General features: G+C 48.7%; 1 protein-coding gene across 2 annotated transcripts in view; it reads left to right on the top strand.

Annotated features, from left to right (window-relative positions):
• NUP155 (nucleoporin 155) overlaps positions 1-17,283 on the top strand; it is a 711,261-nt gene that overhangs the window by 552,870 nt on the left and 141,108 nt on the right. For both annotated transcript variants that reach the window (XM_085631101.1, XM_085631098.1), the window contains one exon: positions 3,708-3,828. In XM_085631101.1, the coding sequence (XP_085487227.1) occupies positions 3,708-3,828 (121 nt within the window). The remainder of the gene's footprint in view (positions 1-3,707; positions 3,829-17,283) is intronic.

Raw genomic sequence — 17,283 nt, 5'->3', positions numbered from 1 at the left:
CATATTGCATCGTAAGGCAGGGTGCAGCTCATTAGTAAAGTAGAACATATGTTTAACATGTTCTGGCAGTAAAAGCCCACAATGGTTGTTTTCACTGCAATAGAGATTTGTAGCCCCATTTAGGAGAGCAGGGTTACATGCTGACAACTAAGCTGTGCAGATATCTGAATGAGACTAACCAAGTTAAAACTTCAAGATATCAAGCAGTTTGTTACATTGAGCCCAACTTGATGCTCAAGTCGAAATAATGTAACTTGTTGCTGTATACCAAGTTGCCACTTTGTTGCCCAAAGTCTCCTGTTCCCATTCGTGGTTGCACATGGGGTCTATCCCCGAGACAGCTTTCTGGCCTCCTGTGGAGACGTGTAAACACCTGGGAAAGGACACAATAGTGAACTGCATGAGGGAGAGGTGTTACCTCTCCCCAGCACAAAGTCACATGGGTGTTGGCCTTTAAAGGCGAGCTTCAAAGGGGAAGCAGCCTTTGAATGACATATTGCAAATACATTGGACTATTGCTGCTCTATAGGTTAGGCTGACAGGCTGACACTAGGGATAGTGAGATGACGCAATTTGTGTGACAGGCTTTGCAGGGGGTGTCCCCACACATTTGTGTTGGACTAGGGAGCTCTGAACATCGAGAGAACGGTTCTGTCATGTTGAAAGAGGTTAGAATGGAGCCTTCTGGAGTAGCTAGATGCCACACTTCAGAGGAACTAGTCATCAGGAGGAAGCGAACCTTGTAGCCCATTGGCTAGTGACCTCAACCTTCCATGAGAGCATTTTCAGGGCCTGAAAGGGCACCCCTGGCACCCAGAAACCAGATATTGTTGGCCTGAAAAAAGGACTTAAGAAGGACTGCCCTGCTGCACCAAGGACCCGACAAAGAGAGGCTGCATCAACATGGACTTTGCCTGCTGAACTTGGTGGTTAGCAAAGGAAAGGACTGTGCTTGCAGTGTTCTGCTCGTGGAGAAGTTGACTTCTGAGCCCATCTGAAGCAAGAGTCTCCAAGGGTCAGTTGGCTGACCTCCTGTTCTCAGCACAGGGCCACTACAGCTGAAGAAGCCTGCTAGAGCCAGGTGGTAGTCCAGATTCCTGGAACGCCGCTCCTTGCCACCATGCAGCCAAAGGCACCAGGACCCAATGCTCAAAAGTTGCTCCTGAGTTTGGTGGACCCGGGAGAGCCATTGGAGTGCAGATTGGTCATCCAGATACAAGTTGCAAATAAAAAAAGGAAACCGCTGCTGCGGGTAACAGGTAGCCCAGTGGCGATTGTCAAGCTCAAGAGGACTTCGAGGGACTTGACCCCTGTGGCCAGGATCACCTCACCAAGCCTGTGGAACATGGAGTAACCCCAGGAAAACTCCGGTCCACTGCACAGCATCTTTAGCATCCTTGAGCTGCTTCTGGATCATTTATCCCTTGCGTCACAAACACTCCATGGAATTCAATGGCAAGGAGATCGTGATGCTGGAACTGGCCAAAGTAACTGTTCCCTCGGACCTTGCTGGTCACGCTGACTGGCTCTCTGTCTGAGTTGGCCACTTAAAGTAAGTCAATGTAACCGCAATGATACTTACACAGGTTTTTCTTGAAAAAGTATCTGTGTCTAATTCTTTGAATTTTCCAATGCTTGTTCATGGCTAAGTGAAAAGTATTAATTTACTATAGCTTAACAATTCTGTATCTCCGGAACCCTCCAGTGGATCTTTTTCGTTTTAGTATCTAAAATTACGTAAAAATGAATCTATTTTTATGAATTGGTCTGATTTCTTGAGTGTCTCATGTATTTCTTCTCCAGTCATTATAGTGCTATTTAAATGTTTTTGTTTAAGTCTGACTTCTCAGAGCCACAGCTACCCAGGTTTGAACTAAGGTTTAACAAACAAAACGTGACTGATCCTTACGGGGTTGGTAGTGTATTACACAGTGAAGTTTCACAGCCACACTATATAATACACCTCATTTAATCACAGGGTGCAACATTACAATGATAAAAGGGAGCTATACGGGCAAATGGTGACATAAGAAGGGACATTAACAGCGTATATTTTAGACTAATAGCAGCCTTTTGAAGGCAGGGTGGTATAATCGGACGGAATGGGGAGAAACCAGTGATACCTAGGTAAAGTAGTCCAAAGAAGTTTAATGTGATGAATCATGTCAAAAGCTTCACACAAATCAAGTGAAGTCACACACAAAGTGGTGAGGGGGGCAGGAGCGAGGGAGGGAGAGCGCAAGAGGGTGCAGGAGTTTAATAATAATAATAAAAATAGGAACGTTACCGGAAGCTGCTGGCTGCCTCAAGTATTGCGCCTCGGTGGTCTTCTTCCTTGTCCAAGCAGGCACTGGGGCAGCATCAGATTCCCTGTGCAATCCCCGCGCTGCTCTCATGTTATGAGGGCAGTGCAGGGATTGTCCTGAGCGGTCTGCTTTGACGCTCAGCTCAGGACAGGGAGCCTGTGCTGTTTCTCCAACCTGAATGTTCAATACAGCCAGGTTTTATAAACCTAAGTACGCATGTTTGTTTGGCCCGCCGATGATAGCCGGCCAAACACACATGCCCACTTGGAAGTGGACATAGCACTCCTCCTCCCCCTCCCATGCCCTGCCCCTACCTACACATGCTGGCTCAGCTAGCAGGTGAAAAATAAAACGATTATAGAACATTGTTTTATTTTTCATCTGCTGGCTTTGAGCCAGTGGAGCGAAGCTCCTCCACTATTACGGAGGATCCGCCCCTGCTCCTACTGGGTTTATCTCTGAATGTTTTTTTATGTTTTCATTGGCTTCAATATTTTTGAAGGAATCTATATTCTATTTCACAAGCTGAAAATGATCTCTAGGACATCCAGACCTCTTGTGTCTCGCACTTGGTTGTGACAAATGATTCCATGCCCTGACACGTTCACCTTGATGTCGTGGAGGATCAAGGAGTTCATTTTAGAATAGGTGGAATCTTCTGGGAACAGAGTTCATGGGTAAGAAAGTTTTGTGCCAGTTTCAAACGTATCAGTTTAGATTTGAATTATTTTTTTTTTTTAATGAGCAGTATCAAAATAATTGCCATTCCATCCCCAGACATATGATTACAGGTAAAATGTATAAATCCGTTTTGTAAGAGCAATCGCATGATTTACAAAATCAAAAAGTTTGTGAAGGCAACATTTACTTTTCTATTTACTGAATACATATTGGCAGTCAGAAAGGCTTTTTTGACGGAAAAAGTGGGTTTTGCAATCCATTCTGAATTGCAGGTCAGAGAGGCTGTGAAAGGGGCAAATCCTTCTAATATTTAGTTTGCAGTGTTATGTACCAGTAGCTTGCAACTGCAATTTGCAATAGCAAACCATTGACCAGCTACCTCAAGGTGTTCCTTGGGCACAACTTCTCCTTTGAAATGTTGGAGGTTTGAGGAGTTCAGGCAGTGATTGCTTTTTTTAAGCATTAAAGGTTCTTTTAAGGAACACAGCTTAAAAAAAAAAATCCTATTTGGGAAGCAAATACCTGGATGGCTGTCTGCTGTTACTTAAAGGCCACCATCCCTGTGTTTGTAGCTAATCACAGGGGATTGCAAATACAACGTATTTGCATCAATATTTTATGGGTTTTGAACCTCAAACTTAACCCATGGTGATGAATGGCTTTGGAATTTATGCTATCTAAGGAATTATCTCTTTCTTTTCATCCTTATTTGAATTTTAGCTTTTTGGAGAATTTGCAGAACCATTCAAGCTCTCAGAGTGCAAGCTTGCAATTATTCATTGTGCTGGCCATTCAGATCCCATTTTGGTGCAGACGTTGTGGCAGGAAATCATTGATAAAGGTATGTAGGTTTATAAATTAATCATGCAGAGTAATCTGTTTGAAAAGAAGTCTAACAAATATGTTGCATTAAACAATAATTATCCAGCAAGTTATGTATCCCAAATGTGTTTCATTTATAATAATTCCTAGCCTTTAGGAGACCAGAAAGTTATTTGTTTCTGCTATACATTTGCAATTTGTTTGTCCTTCTACTTCTACCTTGGTCCTCTTTTTTCTGCATTTGATGTGCAACTAGCCTCCAGTTATGAGAGAGTGGGAATGTTGTTGTTGAGTATGGTGAGTCTACCCTTGCCAGGGAACTATTGTTACAGGTAATTAACTTTTTCTACCACAGGCTTCTGTCTAGATTCATAATCTTTGGATATTTTGTCATTGGCCTGAAAAGAGGATTGGGATTAAAGGTAATTACAAATGATGCCTGGTCCACATTAGTGTCTGTTCTAGCAATTAAGTTGTAACAATAATATGTACAAACAGTTTGAACTGATTAGCATGCCTTGAGGTAGGGCATTTACAGCAAAGGAACATTAAAACTAACTGTTACTATAGAAGGCTTGTATTTTATTGAATTGCCTTATACAAGTGCCCAGAAGGTTCCAGTTTGTCCTTTCTCTCTCACTTTCTAGAAGGCCGATTACAGCGCAAACTAAGCCCCCAAACAGTAAAGCAACAGCACATTTAATGATTAAAATATCTGTACAAATTTCATAAAAATACAAGGAAATTAAGAAAGTGTAGACTATAACCCCAGTCCACCACAGTCCCAAAAATGTCCAAACATTATCACGTAAAAAAACTGAATTCTAGAAGGGCCCCTACTTCAAATTCCAGGCCCTCCAATAACAAACAGAATTTTTTTTTTTTAAATGAGAAAAATAATGGTGCCTACCCTGCCTCAAACCACAAACTTTTGCAAACTACTACATTGAACTTACGTGACTTTTGCCAAAATGAAAAGATTCGAAGGGTGTCAGTAAGCGAGTACTCACACCAAACTACATATCCCATGCACCAATGTGCAGGACGTCTGCGCACCAGCTCCCCGATGTGAGAGGATATCCAATGGACTGAGAGCGACTCCACAACGGCTTTTACATGGAAGGAGGCTCACACCGACAGAGACACATGGGGATCAAGCCTGGCAGCTCCCTAAAAAGGAACTGACAAATGTGATTATACAGAAGGTGAGATGTTGATAGAGGAGAGCACACATCCACCCCGATTCGAAAAGTAGATCAAGAGGCTTATATCTCCCAGTTCTCTGGTAAAAAAGAGGTGAAGACCTGAAATCATGACTTGTACTCTGTATGAAAACTAGGTCTAATGGAAAGTACTTTTTATCTCTGCAGACTAGACTCCCTACGAAAGGTACTGACTAATACTACTAGAGAGCCCTTTCAGACACATTACTGGTACCCTCAGAAACCATTTCCAAAGTATTTATAACGTGACCATGTATTCAAATATAACATGCTCGCGCTAATTATTTTTCACACTTTGTAGGCACTCCTTCAGGCCGTAATACAGATTACTTCAACAAGGTACCCTTCCCTTTCAACGCTTGTCGGTTGGGTGGGGTCATTCTCACACTGTACTAAAAGCGATTTCATTATCCTCCTTTTTGACAATGGGACTACCAGTTCCCAGTCCTGATGAGACCCCACACTTACCTAGGTTTGAAACCTGTCAATAAAACTAGCCACAATGGCGTAAGGCTTAAAACTCTCCAGTGGAAGATACTGGAATGAAAAGCGTAAGTACTGTACGTGACACTCACAGGATGTAACTTATTTGTGTATGTTTGGTATTTATTAGTCCAACCATCCATGTACAAAGGAACCACCTCCTCCCACTAGGGAGTATTGCTACCAAAAAATTATCTGAATGGTCTGTGTGGGTAAAAAATTAACCTGAAATGTTTGTTGATCAGCCGGGTTGAAAAACAGCCGCTCATGTTCATGCCTATCGGGTTGTGTACGTGATTCTCATGTTACGATTTTTCCCCAAATGGGATTTTCATTATGAGACATGGCTTAGTAGCTGCAATTACAGATATATATATTTTTATGCGAAAATTCCAACGGCAGGCCAATTATGCCAACATAATTACAATTTTGCCTGGGCCTACTGTGGATGTTTATTACCAGAACTTTTCTGATGATTTTCAGGCATTGCATATTGTAGATTCATTTCACAGGAACTTGTGTAGGGTATTACAGAGGGTTGTCCATATGGCCTCACAGAAGGTGTCTCTTTTCTGTGGCAAATGTATACCTATCAACCTCTTGACTTAAATTTGCAGGGTATGTAAAGTCTTTAAGAGGGTAAGCCCATTAAGGTGATCAGAAAGTTGTCCACAGGTGTAACATAACACGTGTATTTGTATAGCGCACGTTCACCACTACGGGTATCTTGGCGCTGAATAACAGATGTTTGTTGTTACCCAACTCAATGGTACTCATTTTATCGATCTCAGATGGATGAAAGGCTGAGTGGACCCACCGGGATTTGAACCTGTGAACATGAGGTCGAACACAGGCCCCTGCAGTAGACGCATTAGTCCACTGAGCCACCAGATCCGGCTGTATCATTGCCACTACTCCCCTGGACAGAGATTTCAAATGTATGGAAACATTTTTTTCAAAAGAATGTTCTCCACGGCTCATCTTCCCTTGAGGTTAGTCAACACCAGCTGCCTCCTGGTTGGTGAAATCTCATCAGCAGTCCCTGAAGACATACGGGCTTCTTTAATACAAATGATTCCCAATAGACGTAACTTTTTTTTTTGTAAAAGATGTCTTTATTAACAAGAAACCACAAAAAGGGAACACAGGCGACAATTCCGCACATCTTCCCTCGCAGGGGGACGCATTTTAGGGGGGGAGGCCAGGGAGCCAATCCAGCAGCCAGTGTAACAACCATGGCAGACACTCCGTCATACATCTACCGGTCGAGGCTTAAGTCCCCCTGTTCTTGATCAGAATAGGAATGGGTTTTCAGGGGTCTCCAGGGAGAAACATTTGTGTTCAGCGGGACCCATTTGACTGGAAGTTGGGCAGAGAGTAGATTCAGTGGAAATATTATCACTTAGCAAAAGTAAGCCTGCAAGTGGGATAGGTGACCTTACACCCACCTTGCAAGACCCTTGCTGTCCTCACGTTTTCCCGAGGAGCTCTACAGGCGGGGACATTCCGGTGCCCTGCAGCACTCCGGCTGTGACGGACCTTGTCTTTAAGGTTTTCAGCTGGAATGTCGCGGGGATTGCAGGAAAGCTGCCCCTGGCTGACTTTACTACGCAGGTTGACGAGCACTCTCTGTGCCTCTTCCAAGAGACATGGAGTTGTGTGCCGGTCCACAGGGTGGGTTTTTCCTCCTATTTCTCCTCTGCGCATGTCTCAACTTCAGGGAGGGGGCGCCCAGCCGGTGGCCTCCTTATCTGGGTTGCGGCATCTCTCGATTGCAGAATTATGGATTTCCCCACAGGTTCTCCTGACATTCAAAACATAACTTTAATAGACCGAAGGGGGAGAGTTGTTTTAAACGTTTATAATGTTTATGCCCGGGGAACCGTGGGCGGGAGAAAGTCTCCTATAATATCATTACTCGAGACTTTGTTAAACAACACCCCACATAAGTCTTGTACACTGGTTGCAGGTGACATGAACTGTACGTTCGAGCCTTTGGGTTCGGACGTCTCCCTCGACCAAGAAGAGGAGGACACTAGGTGGGGGATTCCGGCTCTGGAAATCCCACCGATCAAGAGGTGGTCAGAAGTGGCGCTTCAGTTATACTCCCTGAGCCTTGAATTCAATCTAAGGGCTGTTAATGGGAGGACACCCTCGGATAGGCTGGGTGCTCACACGTATAATAGGCCCGGACATACCTCTAGGTTAGATTATCTCTTAGTAGACGTGTGTCTTTGGCCCTATGTAAGGGACATGCAGGTGGTCCCCTCGGTTGAAAGCGACCATAACCCGCTTTCTTTAAGTATGGCTTAGTGGTGGCGTCACTCAAGTAAGGTCCCTATAAATCAAGTAGCAGCACCACCTGAGGTATCGGAAGTCTCCCCTTGTGGCAGGCGAATTAAATGGGCCAAACTGGTTTTATCAGAGGGGAAGGTAGAAGAAATAAAATCTCTCCTAAACCATACAGTACTAAACCTTGGAACATCGTCGGAAGGTGTGGGTAGAGTGAGTGGGCTCTTTGTCTCCCTGACTGATGCCTTGACTAATGTCTTTACCCTTCATCATAATAAATTGGGTAATAAACTCTCTAAAAAAAAACCCTGAGGGTTGGTATTCCCAACCATGTAGGGTTCTTAAGGCTAAGTTAGTTGAGGCGATTAAAGCTAAGTCCCGTCTTGAGATACAGGAAGCAAGGAGGGCCTACAATAACTCTCTTAAACTAGCCAGGAGGGAGTGGGAAGATAAATATTGGGATGACCTGCTCCAGGCCAGCAAAAGTAGAGACCCAAGGGCATTTTGGAAACTTATAAGTGCACGGAAAAACCCCGATGCACTTATGAGACCCTGTAACATCCCGCCACAAAGCTGGGTAAAGCACTTTGGGTCTTTATACCTCCCTCCAGAAGGGGATTGTAATGCGGGGATGGCTCTTACGCATATAATTGAACCTCATGCCTACGACCTCTTTACTCCGCTAGAACTTGAGGGGGTTATAGGGTGGGTAGCCCCACGCAAGGCTGCGGGTCCCGATGGCCTCCCGGGAGACCTTATGAGGGCATACCCAGCTGAATGGGCACGGGTCATAGCAGCGCTACTTAACGACATCATGATGGGAGGGGCAGTACCTGAATCCTGGAAAGGGGCGGTGGTGGTCCCAGTTTATAAAAAAAGGGTGCAGGGAAGCTCCAGGTAATTACCGACCCATAAGTCTGATCGACTCCACCCAAAAGATAGCAGGTAAAGCTATCCTCGGAAGGATCCTCCATTGGGTGGAGGAGAATAAAATTCTTTCAGACTTTCAGGCAGGTTTTCGGGTCGGAATGGGGACAATTGAGCAGGTGTTTAGGCTGATATTACTGGGGTGGAAGGTGGTGGAACTGGGCAAGGGCAGCCTTTATTTGGCCTTTATAGACCTGAAGACTGCCTTTGACCTAGTCCCCCGAGAGGATCTTTGGAGGGTACTTCTCGAGCTGGGCTTACACCCTTACATCTTGTCACTTCTTATCAACCTTCACGCCCATACCTTTGCCCAGGTCCGCTGGGGTAAAAACGGTGAACTTACTGAGAAGATTCCAGTCTCTAGGGGCGTAAGGCAGGGCTGCGTTTTGGCTCCAACCCTATTTTCACTTTATGTGAATGGGGTGGTAAAACATCTCCAGCAAGAACCAGCCGACGCCCCCTGTCTCGGTGGAGTCCGGATCCCCACCCTGCTATTTGCGGACGACACGCTCCTGATTTCGAAGACCCCTCAAGGTCTCCAGAAATTACTAACACAATTTCAGGAGTTCTGTGATGCAAGAGGATTAACAATAAACGTGGATAAAACAAAATATCTAGTCCTAAATCCTCCTAAGAAACTGGGCCGCCCCCCGACTCTAAATTCGACACCCCTAGAGAAAGTAGCCGAATTTGACTACCTGGGTATCCGGATTACGGATAGGATGTCCTGGGTTAGTCATATTGATAAAATGGTCCTCAGCCATAGGAGAGTGGGAGGTGCCCTTATGAGGGAGTTCAGGGCCTCTCCAAGAAGATCACTCACCCCAGTAGTTGACATTTACAAGGCTAAAGTAGTGTCATCAGCCTTGTATGGGGCAGAACTGTAGGGCCATTGCTGTTTGAAAGATCTAGAGACAGCGGAGAGTAAGTTATTGAAATCTCTTATCTCCGTTCCCCTGAGTACTCCATCCGTACCTGTCCGGTTGGACATGGGCTGCAAAAATATTAAAGACCAGGCCCAGCTTCGCCCGCTTTTGTTATGGACAAGAATCTGGAGGGGTGAAGAATTGAAATCTTATGCTGATGCCTTGGGAGAAATTATGAGTCTGGGGGGCTGGGCCAAAATAAAGTGGCTTAGAGATACCAAAAAGCTCTTGGAGAATGTCGGTCTAGGAGGCTGCTGGTCATCACGTTCAGCCCCTACAAAAGAAGTTGTCAAGGCGCATTATTGGAACTGGTGTGCGGAGCGGCTAAATACAACCTCCAACCACTGCAAGTCGACTGTCGCCTTTTTGCAAATTAAAGACACTGTGGCTTTTGAACCCTACCTGGACTTGATAACTCTCCCTTATGACCGAGCCCTTTATTTCAAATTCAGAGTTGGATGCCTCCCCCTAGGTGCATTGGTATCGAGTTGGTCACCTGTGCCCCGCATTTCTCCCAATTGTGCATGTTGCCCTAGCAAGGTTGAGACTATTGTACACGTTTTATTTGCTTGCCCGGATTATGCAAGGCCCAGGGGTGTCTGGTTGAAACCCCTCTGTCGCAATATGGGCACACGTAGTCACCTTGAGGCCCTGCGCATTTTAACGACGGACACTTCCCCCCTTTTTGTGTGTGGAATTGCGAAATTTTTAAAGTGGTCCTGGCTCATTCGCTGCAAGAGATTGTCAGTAGCTGTTTAATTCTTTTTTAGATAATTTATTATGGGAAATTTATGCCCTTTTTTATATTCTTATGTTTTTCATACTGGCTTCTTGTAACTGTGATTTTTATGTGTCTATTGTATTTTTTATGTGCTTACAAGATATCTTGCATATCGAATAAAAGCTTATGACTGACTGACCGTCATACATCTAGTCTGAGGCCCAGATTAGGACCGATATAGCAAGGAAAATGTCAATGCCAGGGCTATTCGTCCGCCCCGTAACATGCCCCTGAGAAGGCCATGGTAGCGGCCGGGCCCAGCACTCGAGAAAGCTCCTGCACTCCCCTCTGCTGTCGGCGCCTCGTCCAAACTAAACTCAAAAGAAAAGAGAAAGCCCCCCACCCACGACCCCCCCAACCCTCCCAGACCCTCCCACCCTCCCCTCCAGTGGTGGCATCTCTCATTCGTACGCAGGAGCGCCTCCACGCAACAATTATACCTGGAACAGGTGAAGGGCTCGAATCGAGGAGGGACACACCGCTGCCGGCAACCCCCTAGAGAGAAAGCGCACTAGAGGTCCCCAGCGGAAACTGAAATTCTTAAAGGACCCAGCCACTCCCCTATGTTTAGAAACTACTGAGGACTTATAAATAAAGGGGAACTGCTTATGCTTCAGCTGAGCCTCATCCCGCCGAGCCAGGTGGGTCTCCTGGAGCCCCACCACATCTAGGTGGTGATCCAGGATATACTTCCAAATTTTTTGGCGCTTCTGGGGTGAATTCAACCCCTTCACGTTCCAAGGGCCTAGGGTAACAGGCAATCTTTACATCCCCCACCTCTCAGCTCTCTTAAGGCAGCTCCAGACCCAGCTCCGCTCCCGTCCCCGGGGCCAAATCCGTCCAGAAAGCCCTCCATAGAGGCGGACCCACAGTGCCCCCCAGGACCACCGCCCGCTGACCAGCCCAAGCTATCTCTCCGAAGGCGGCCTTCAGTCCACACACGGCCAGTGCAGCGTCCCCCATGACAGCAACCCCCTTCTCCCCCACCCCTCCCAGGATCAAAGTCCCCCCGAAAGCAAGCGTCACTCCCTCTCCGCCACTCAAGAGTGACCCCCATTATCCTCACAGGCCTCCTCCTCAGAGCCCCCATGGAGCACAGCCCACATAGCCGCCCTCGCGCCCACTCCATGCTACCACCACTGGACCCTCCCCAACCCACACCCACCCAGTCCCCCGCCACCCCCCCTCCCCATCCCCAAGATCCCCAGTCCAAAAAATCAACAAAACCCCAAGTTCAACCAACATAGGAGCCAACGGACTCCACTCAAAGAAAGTAAAAAAAAAAGCATTGCAACCAAGAGGGCTGGTGTTGAGACCCTCGGAGAACGGGGTCGCAGGCAATGGGTGGTGTCCCAGCCGCTCTCCGGACCGGGGTGTCTTCCCCCAAAGTACATAGTTACCCACGGTACCGGAACAGGAGGAAGGTGTCCCCCCGCCACCAGACTGCCTTCCCTCTACAGTCAAGCCGCTGAGGAGCTGTCCCGCGGCGACGACACTGTTACATTCACCACAGAGGCTACCGCTCCATCTCTTTCCTGCCAACTGGTCGCAGTGTCCGGCCCAGTCTGTGCCGCCGGCCGCCCAACTCTGTGCCAGGATAAAGAGCGCCATCTGCGTCGTGATGGCAAGCGCCCCCCCCCCCCCCCCCCCCCCGGGGGAGTCCGCAACATCGGCCATCCCCAGGAGATCTTTGGCAGCCTGCAGTGATCGAACCTGGACCAGCCTGTTTTGCCACCTGAAGATGAGACGGAAGGGATGACCCCATGAGTATGCCACGTTGCGATCGCGCAGAAAGGCCGTCACAGGCCGGAAGTCTCGCCGCTTCTGCAGCGTGGAAGCTGCCAGATCCTGGAAGAGTTGGGGACGATGATCTCTGAAGGCCAAGTGTGCAATGGTCCGCGCCTTCCGAAGGATACGTTCCTTGAGTTGTAAGTTAGTGACACAGACCAAAATATCTGGAGGGGGGCCCCCGAACCCCTCGGTAGACCCACTCTGTGGACCCTGTCCATTCTAACTTCGTGGAGGTCATCGTCACCCAGGATCTGCAAGAAAAGGGCCTCCACATATCCACAGAGATCTCCAGCTTCGCCCTCCCAAAGCACCGCTTGGATCCGTATGTTGTGTCGCCGCAACCGGTTTTCCAGGTCCTCCGCGTGGGCCTGGAGATCCAAATTCTGTTCCGTGAGGCGGAGCACATCCTGTTGGAGCTGATGGACGTCACCAGCCAAACCAAGGTCATGCTCCTCCAGCGTCGCCACGCGTTCGCCAATGCCATCCACCTCTCGTCGCACATCTCTAAGGTCCGCGGCAAGCTGGGAGCGGAGATTCGAGATGTCTTCCTTGATGGCGGAAAATAGTTCCAACATGAAGGCCTTGGTGGCCGGCGCATCATCGTCTTTCTGACGGGGGGAAGCGCTGGTACCCGGGGGCGTCGTTGGCGTCGCTCCCCTCGGGGGGCCCTCCTTGCCCGATTTGTCCTTACGGGGCCGAGTCGACATAGCGATCTGCAGCCCCCACCTCTATCGCTCCAGTCGCCTCACGGCGGGCAGACCCACTAAGATCTCCCACCTGGTGCCAGCACCTGCGTAGAGCTCCAAGTCTCGGATTCCCCCCTCCGCCACACATGGGGGTCAGCGTCTCACAGCCCTCCAAGGTCCGAGCCACCGCCAAGCCGCCTCAGCAAGCACCTCCCAGCGCCCACGGAGTCCAGGCCAGGGCTAGGCCACCTTCTCCAGAGGCCCTCGTCGGGCAGCAGTCCACCAAGGGGAGCAGAGGGCACCAGGGCCAGCCACCAACCTTCCAGCCCGTCGTCCCGGTCAGCGCCCTCTCCACCGCACAGTGCGCCCCAGCCTCGTCTGCACAGGCGAGAACGCGGCCGGTCAAGCATTGATGGTAGCTGCCGTCACGACGGGAAACACAAGCCGTCTTTAGGCACCCCAGGGTCACAGAAGCACCAGCTACGGCTCACCTCCGCTCGTAGGCACCAGCAGCAAGTCAGGCACGCAGTCCCTGTGGGAGCCAAGCAGCCGGAGGGGGTGAGTGGGTAGGATCTCCTCAAAAGCAGCTCGGCAGCAGGCTCACTGCAAGAAGGGCCCCTCGGACCGGGGCACCTCCCAAGGGGGGCATCCCCCAGCACCAGAGGATTCACAACGGCGCACCGCCGCAGGTGGAGCCCCTCCGGGCCCGCGAAATCCAGGGCTGGGCCGCTCCACACGCCCAGATGCCTCTCCGCTTCAGTGGCCCAGCTTCGCCTCTCGGGCCTCGGTCCCAGTCTCCGTCCGTGCCCCCTCACTGCTCCTCGTAGGCGGGGCCCCCACCTCTCCCGGCCGCCATCAGCCTCAGACGCGCTCTCCTCACCTTCGGCAGCCTCGTGGTCAACAGGGCCCTCCCCTACGCCGGGCCTTCAGTCCGCACTCCACCTGGTCCGGCAGTCAGGCGCGAGCATCCATGGCACCGCGGTAGCGCGGCAGAGGCCACCGCCCCCAGCCGCGTCGCTACGCAAGTCCTCGGGCTGCGGCCGCCGTTCTCGCCGCTGGGCCCAAGGTCGTCAGGGGCCCCCGGATCTGCCCCCCGGACTCAAAAATCGCCAGATGACCTCCTGGGCCTCCAGTGTGTCTGCGCCATCTCAGGGTGTTAAGCGGGAGGGTCGAGGGAAGGCGCAATACAATGCTAATTCAATGCGGCGGCGGAGGGACTGAAAGCACATCTCACTCCGTCGCCATCTTGGACACGCCCTAGACTTAACTTTTGATGGTTCCTTTCTAAAAGGCAGACTGGAGCATTTAAAGAGAGCCAAGTCACTGTGTGCTCTTTAGGCCTTCAACACCAGTCTAGCAATCCTCCATACAGTTTTGCCTTTTTTCGGAGATATATAACCAAACTATAGAGAGTCACTAAGTTTGCTGCGAAATAACCCTCCACAAGGTGAAGAGAACGCACTTGTTTCTTTTCTTATGTAACCCTCACCCACCAGTGTTTACCCTTGGTGGCCTGCTTCATCATCGGGTCCATCCTGTTCCCCTGCGGAATGAGGCATGCTGCGACCAACTAATTATGTGGGAGCACTTATCGATATATTAACATGGTGTAGAATGATGAGAATAGGAGTTGGGTGGGGGGGTTTATTTAATCTGGAAAGAAAAACTTAAAAATACCTGTCTTGTACATAAACTATTATTTATTCTGGCCTCTAGTCGGTATGATTAAACACAGGGAGAGGAAAGGGTGGATAACTATGTACCTGTCTTCCTAAGGGTCGACATGCTTCAAGCCATCACCTTGGCTTTTCATTGATACCACTCCTGTAGTGCTGTTGGCACTAATCACGCTCAAATACTCTGCATGCTACATATAAGAAGGTGATTATACCTACCTGGTATTCGCTGTTTTATCTAGGCAAATGTTATGCTTCATGAATCTGCGGGTGGTCAAGGTGAGCTTATAGTCACACTTTCATTAAAGCACCACCTCGGCCATTCACCTAAAGGACAGATACGCACTTGGTTCTGGATTCCGCAGCGGAACAGGATGGACCTTATGATGAAGCATGTCACCAAGGGACAATCCTGGTGGGTGAGGGTTATATAAGAAACCAAGTGTGTTTTCTTCACCTTGTGGAGGGTTATTTTGCAGCAAACTGAGTGGCTCCCGATATTTTGGTTATTTATCAGTAGGAGTACGAGCCTCTCTGTCCCTCTATCTCCTCCTCATTTTTTGATAGCTTTTCAGAGATGTGTCAGGGGTTTGGAATGAACTCTGTCAGGCCCTGCTGCCTTAACAACAGGCCTCCCTGTGCGCTAGAGGTCGGCACGTGGACCCAGTGTTAAATGACCAGGCCATCAGACAGTGTATGTCCCGATACCCGTCCCTCTGGCAACAATCTCAAAACTTCTTTAATGCTCCCTTAGTGTCACACAGCCATCCAATAGGAGTCAGGGTCAACCACTTCCTTGAGAGTTGCAGACAAATGCATCCAACAGGTGAGTTCTTCAAATAACCCTATGGGCTTATACCCTCCCATTCCATGTCCGCAACTGCCACCTAAACCAGAGCAGCTTCTGGGTAACCATCTGTCTTTTTTTCACTAGGAGCTGCAGGCTCTTATGGCCAAAGGTGCCATACAAAGTACCGCCTCGAAAGTGGTGTCTCAATGTTATTTGCGCTGCTTCCTTGTTTTGAAAAAGTCCTTTGTGTGCTTTTGAATCTCTGAGCTCTCAGCGCTTTTCTGCGCAAAGGCAAATTCAAGATACTCACCCTGGCCTGGTTTCTTCAGCCCAGAGACTGGATGGTTGTGTTGTACCTTTAGGACTCCTATTTTCACATTCCCGCCCACACATGCTACCTGAGGTTCATGGTGGGCCATTAACACTCTGAGTTTGTTGTGCTCCCTTTGGGCTCACCAGTGCCCCTCAGGTGTTCATAAAGTTGATGGTGTTGGTCCTTCCCATTCTAGGAGGTCGGGAGTACCAGTCTTCCCCTACCTCACTGACTGGCTATTGAAGGCTGGCTGAATAGCCACTGTCGGTATTGAACCACCTCCAGGCAGCGGTGGACCTGTTGACTTTGTTGGGGTTCTTTATCAACTTCCTAAAGTTACACATGACTTCTTTACAGAGGCTGTCTTTCATCAGATCCATACTGGATAAGGTGCCCTATTGCGCCTTTCCTCCAGACCAACAAGTTCAGCACATTCAGGCTATGATCCCGATGTCTCAGCTTCAGTCCTGGGACTCAGTGAGGATGTCTCTGAGGCTTTTTTGTCTGCTAGCCTCCTGCTCCCTGACTATGCCAATGTAGTGTCCGCAGGTGTTGGGTGATGTGGCAGTGGCGAGGTAGGTTTAGGACTAGTCTGGCGGATGTGTTCTGGACGTTCTGGAGTTTGCGGGTGAGGTTCTTGTTGATTCCGGCGTATAGAGCGTTGCTGTAGTCAAGTCTGCTGATGATGAGGGCGTGGGTGACTTTTTCTGTGTGCAAGGTGGATCCATTTGAAGGTCTTTCGTGGGAGTCAGATGGTGTGGAAACAGGAGGATGAGACAGCTTTTGAATTGGCGGTACATTTTGAGTTCGAAGTCCAGGATGATTCCTAGGTTGCATGCGTGGCCATAGGGGAGGGCGGGTTCCCACCAGGTGTTGTTCCAGGCCTCTGGGTGTGGGCCCGTGATGAGTGCTTCGGTTTTGTCCGTGTTGAGTTGTAGGCAGCTGTTCTTCATCCACCTGGCGACTGTTTCCATTCCTTCTTGAAAGTTGTATTTGGAGACGTTGGGTTCGTTGGATAGGGAGAGGATGAGTTGGGTTTCGTCTGCATAGGATACAATGTTGAGTTTATGGGATTTGATGATGGGGCGGGCGGACGGGGCCATGTAGATGTTAAGCAGGGTGGGGCCGATGGAGGATCTTTGGCAAACTCTGTGGTAAATATTTCATTACCGGTACTATTTTTTATGCGGTAAAATCTAGTAAGAATAACTCAGTAAATATAAGAGGCAGAATCCGTGGTATTAGAGGTTCTAAAAGGCTTTATTCCTTGACAAAGGAAATACAATTCGAATTGCAGGCTTCAAATTCCATCACCACGAAAGTTCAGGAAGGAAGGGCATACATTATTGACAGGTAATGGTATTTATATGGAAAGCATTACGTTAAGACAGATGCAAGAGGCGTAACAGCTGATAATACAGATAAAATAGGCATACGTAACTAAAAAAGGCGGACATATAGGCGTAATTTATAAAACGTCATTATACATGATGTCACAAGTGGGTGGATCCATAAGAGAGTCCTGCAATGTCAGCAGAAATATTTGGCAGAGATGCGCGCGCAGCCGCATGACGTGTGATTGACGT

The sequence above is a fragment of the Triturus cristatus genome, chromosome 2_1, assembly GCF_964204655.1.
Source record: "Triturus cristatus chromosome 2_1, aTriCri1.1, whole genome shotgun sequence".
In the NCBI taxonomy this organism is placed as follows: Eukaryota; Metazoa; Chordata; class Amphibia; order Caudata; family Salamandridae; genus Triturus; species Triturus cristatus.
The sequence above is the reverse complement of the archived record's forward strand: the minus strand, read 5'-3'. Positions and strand labels throughout refer to the sequence as shown.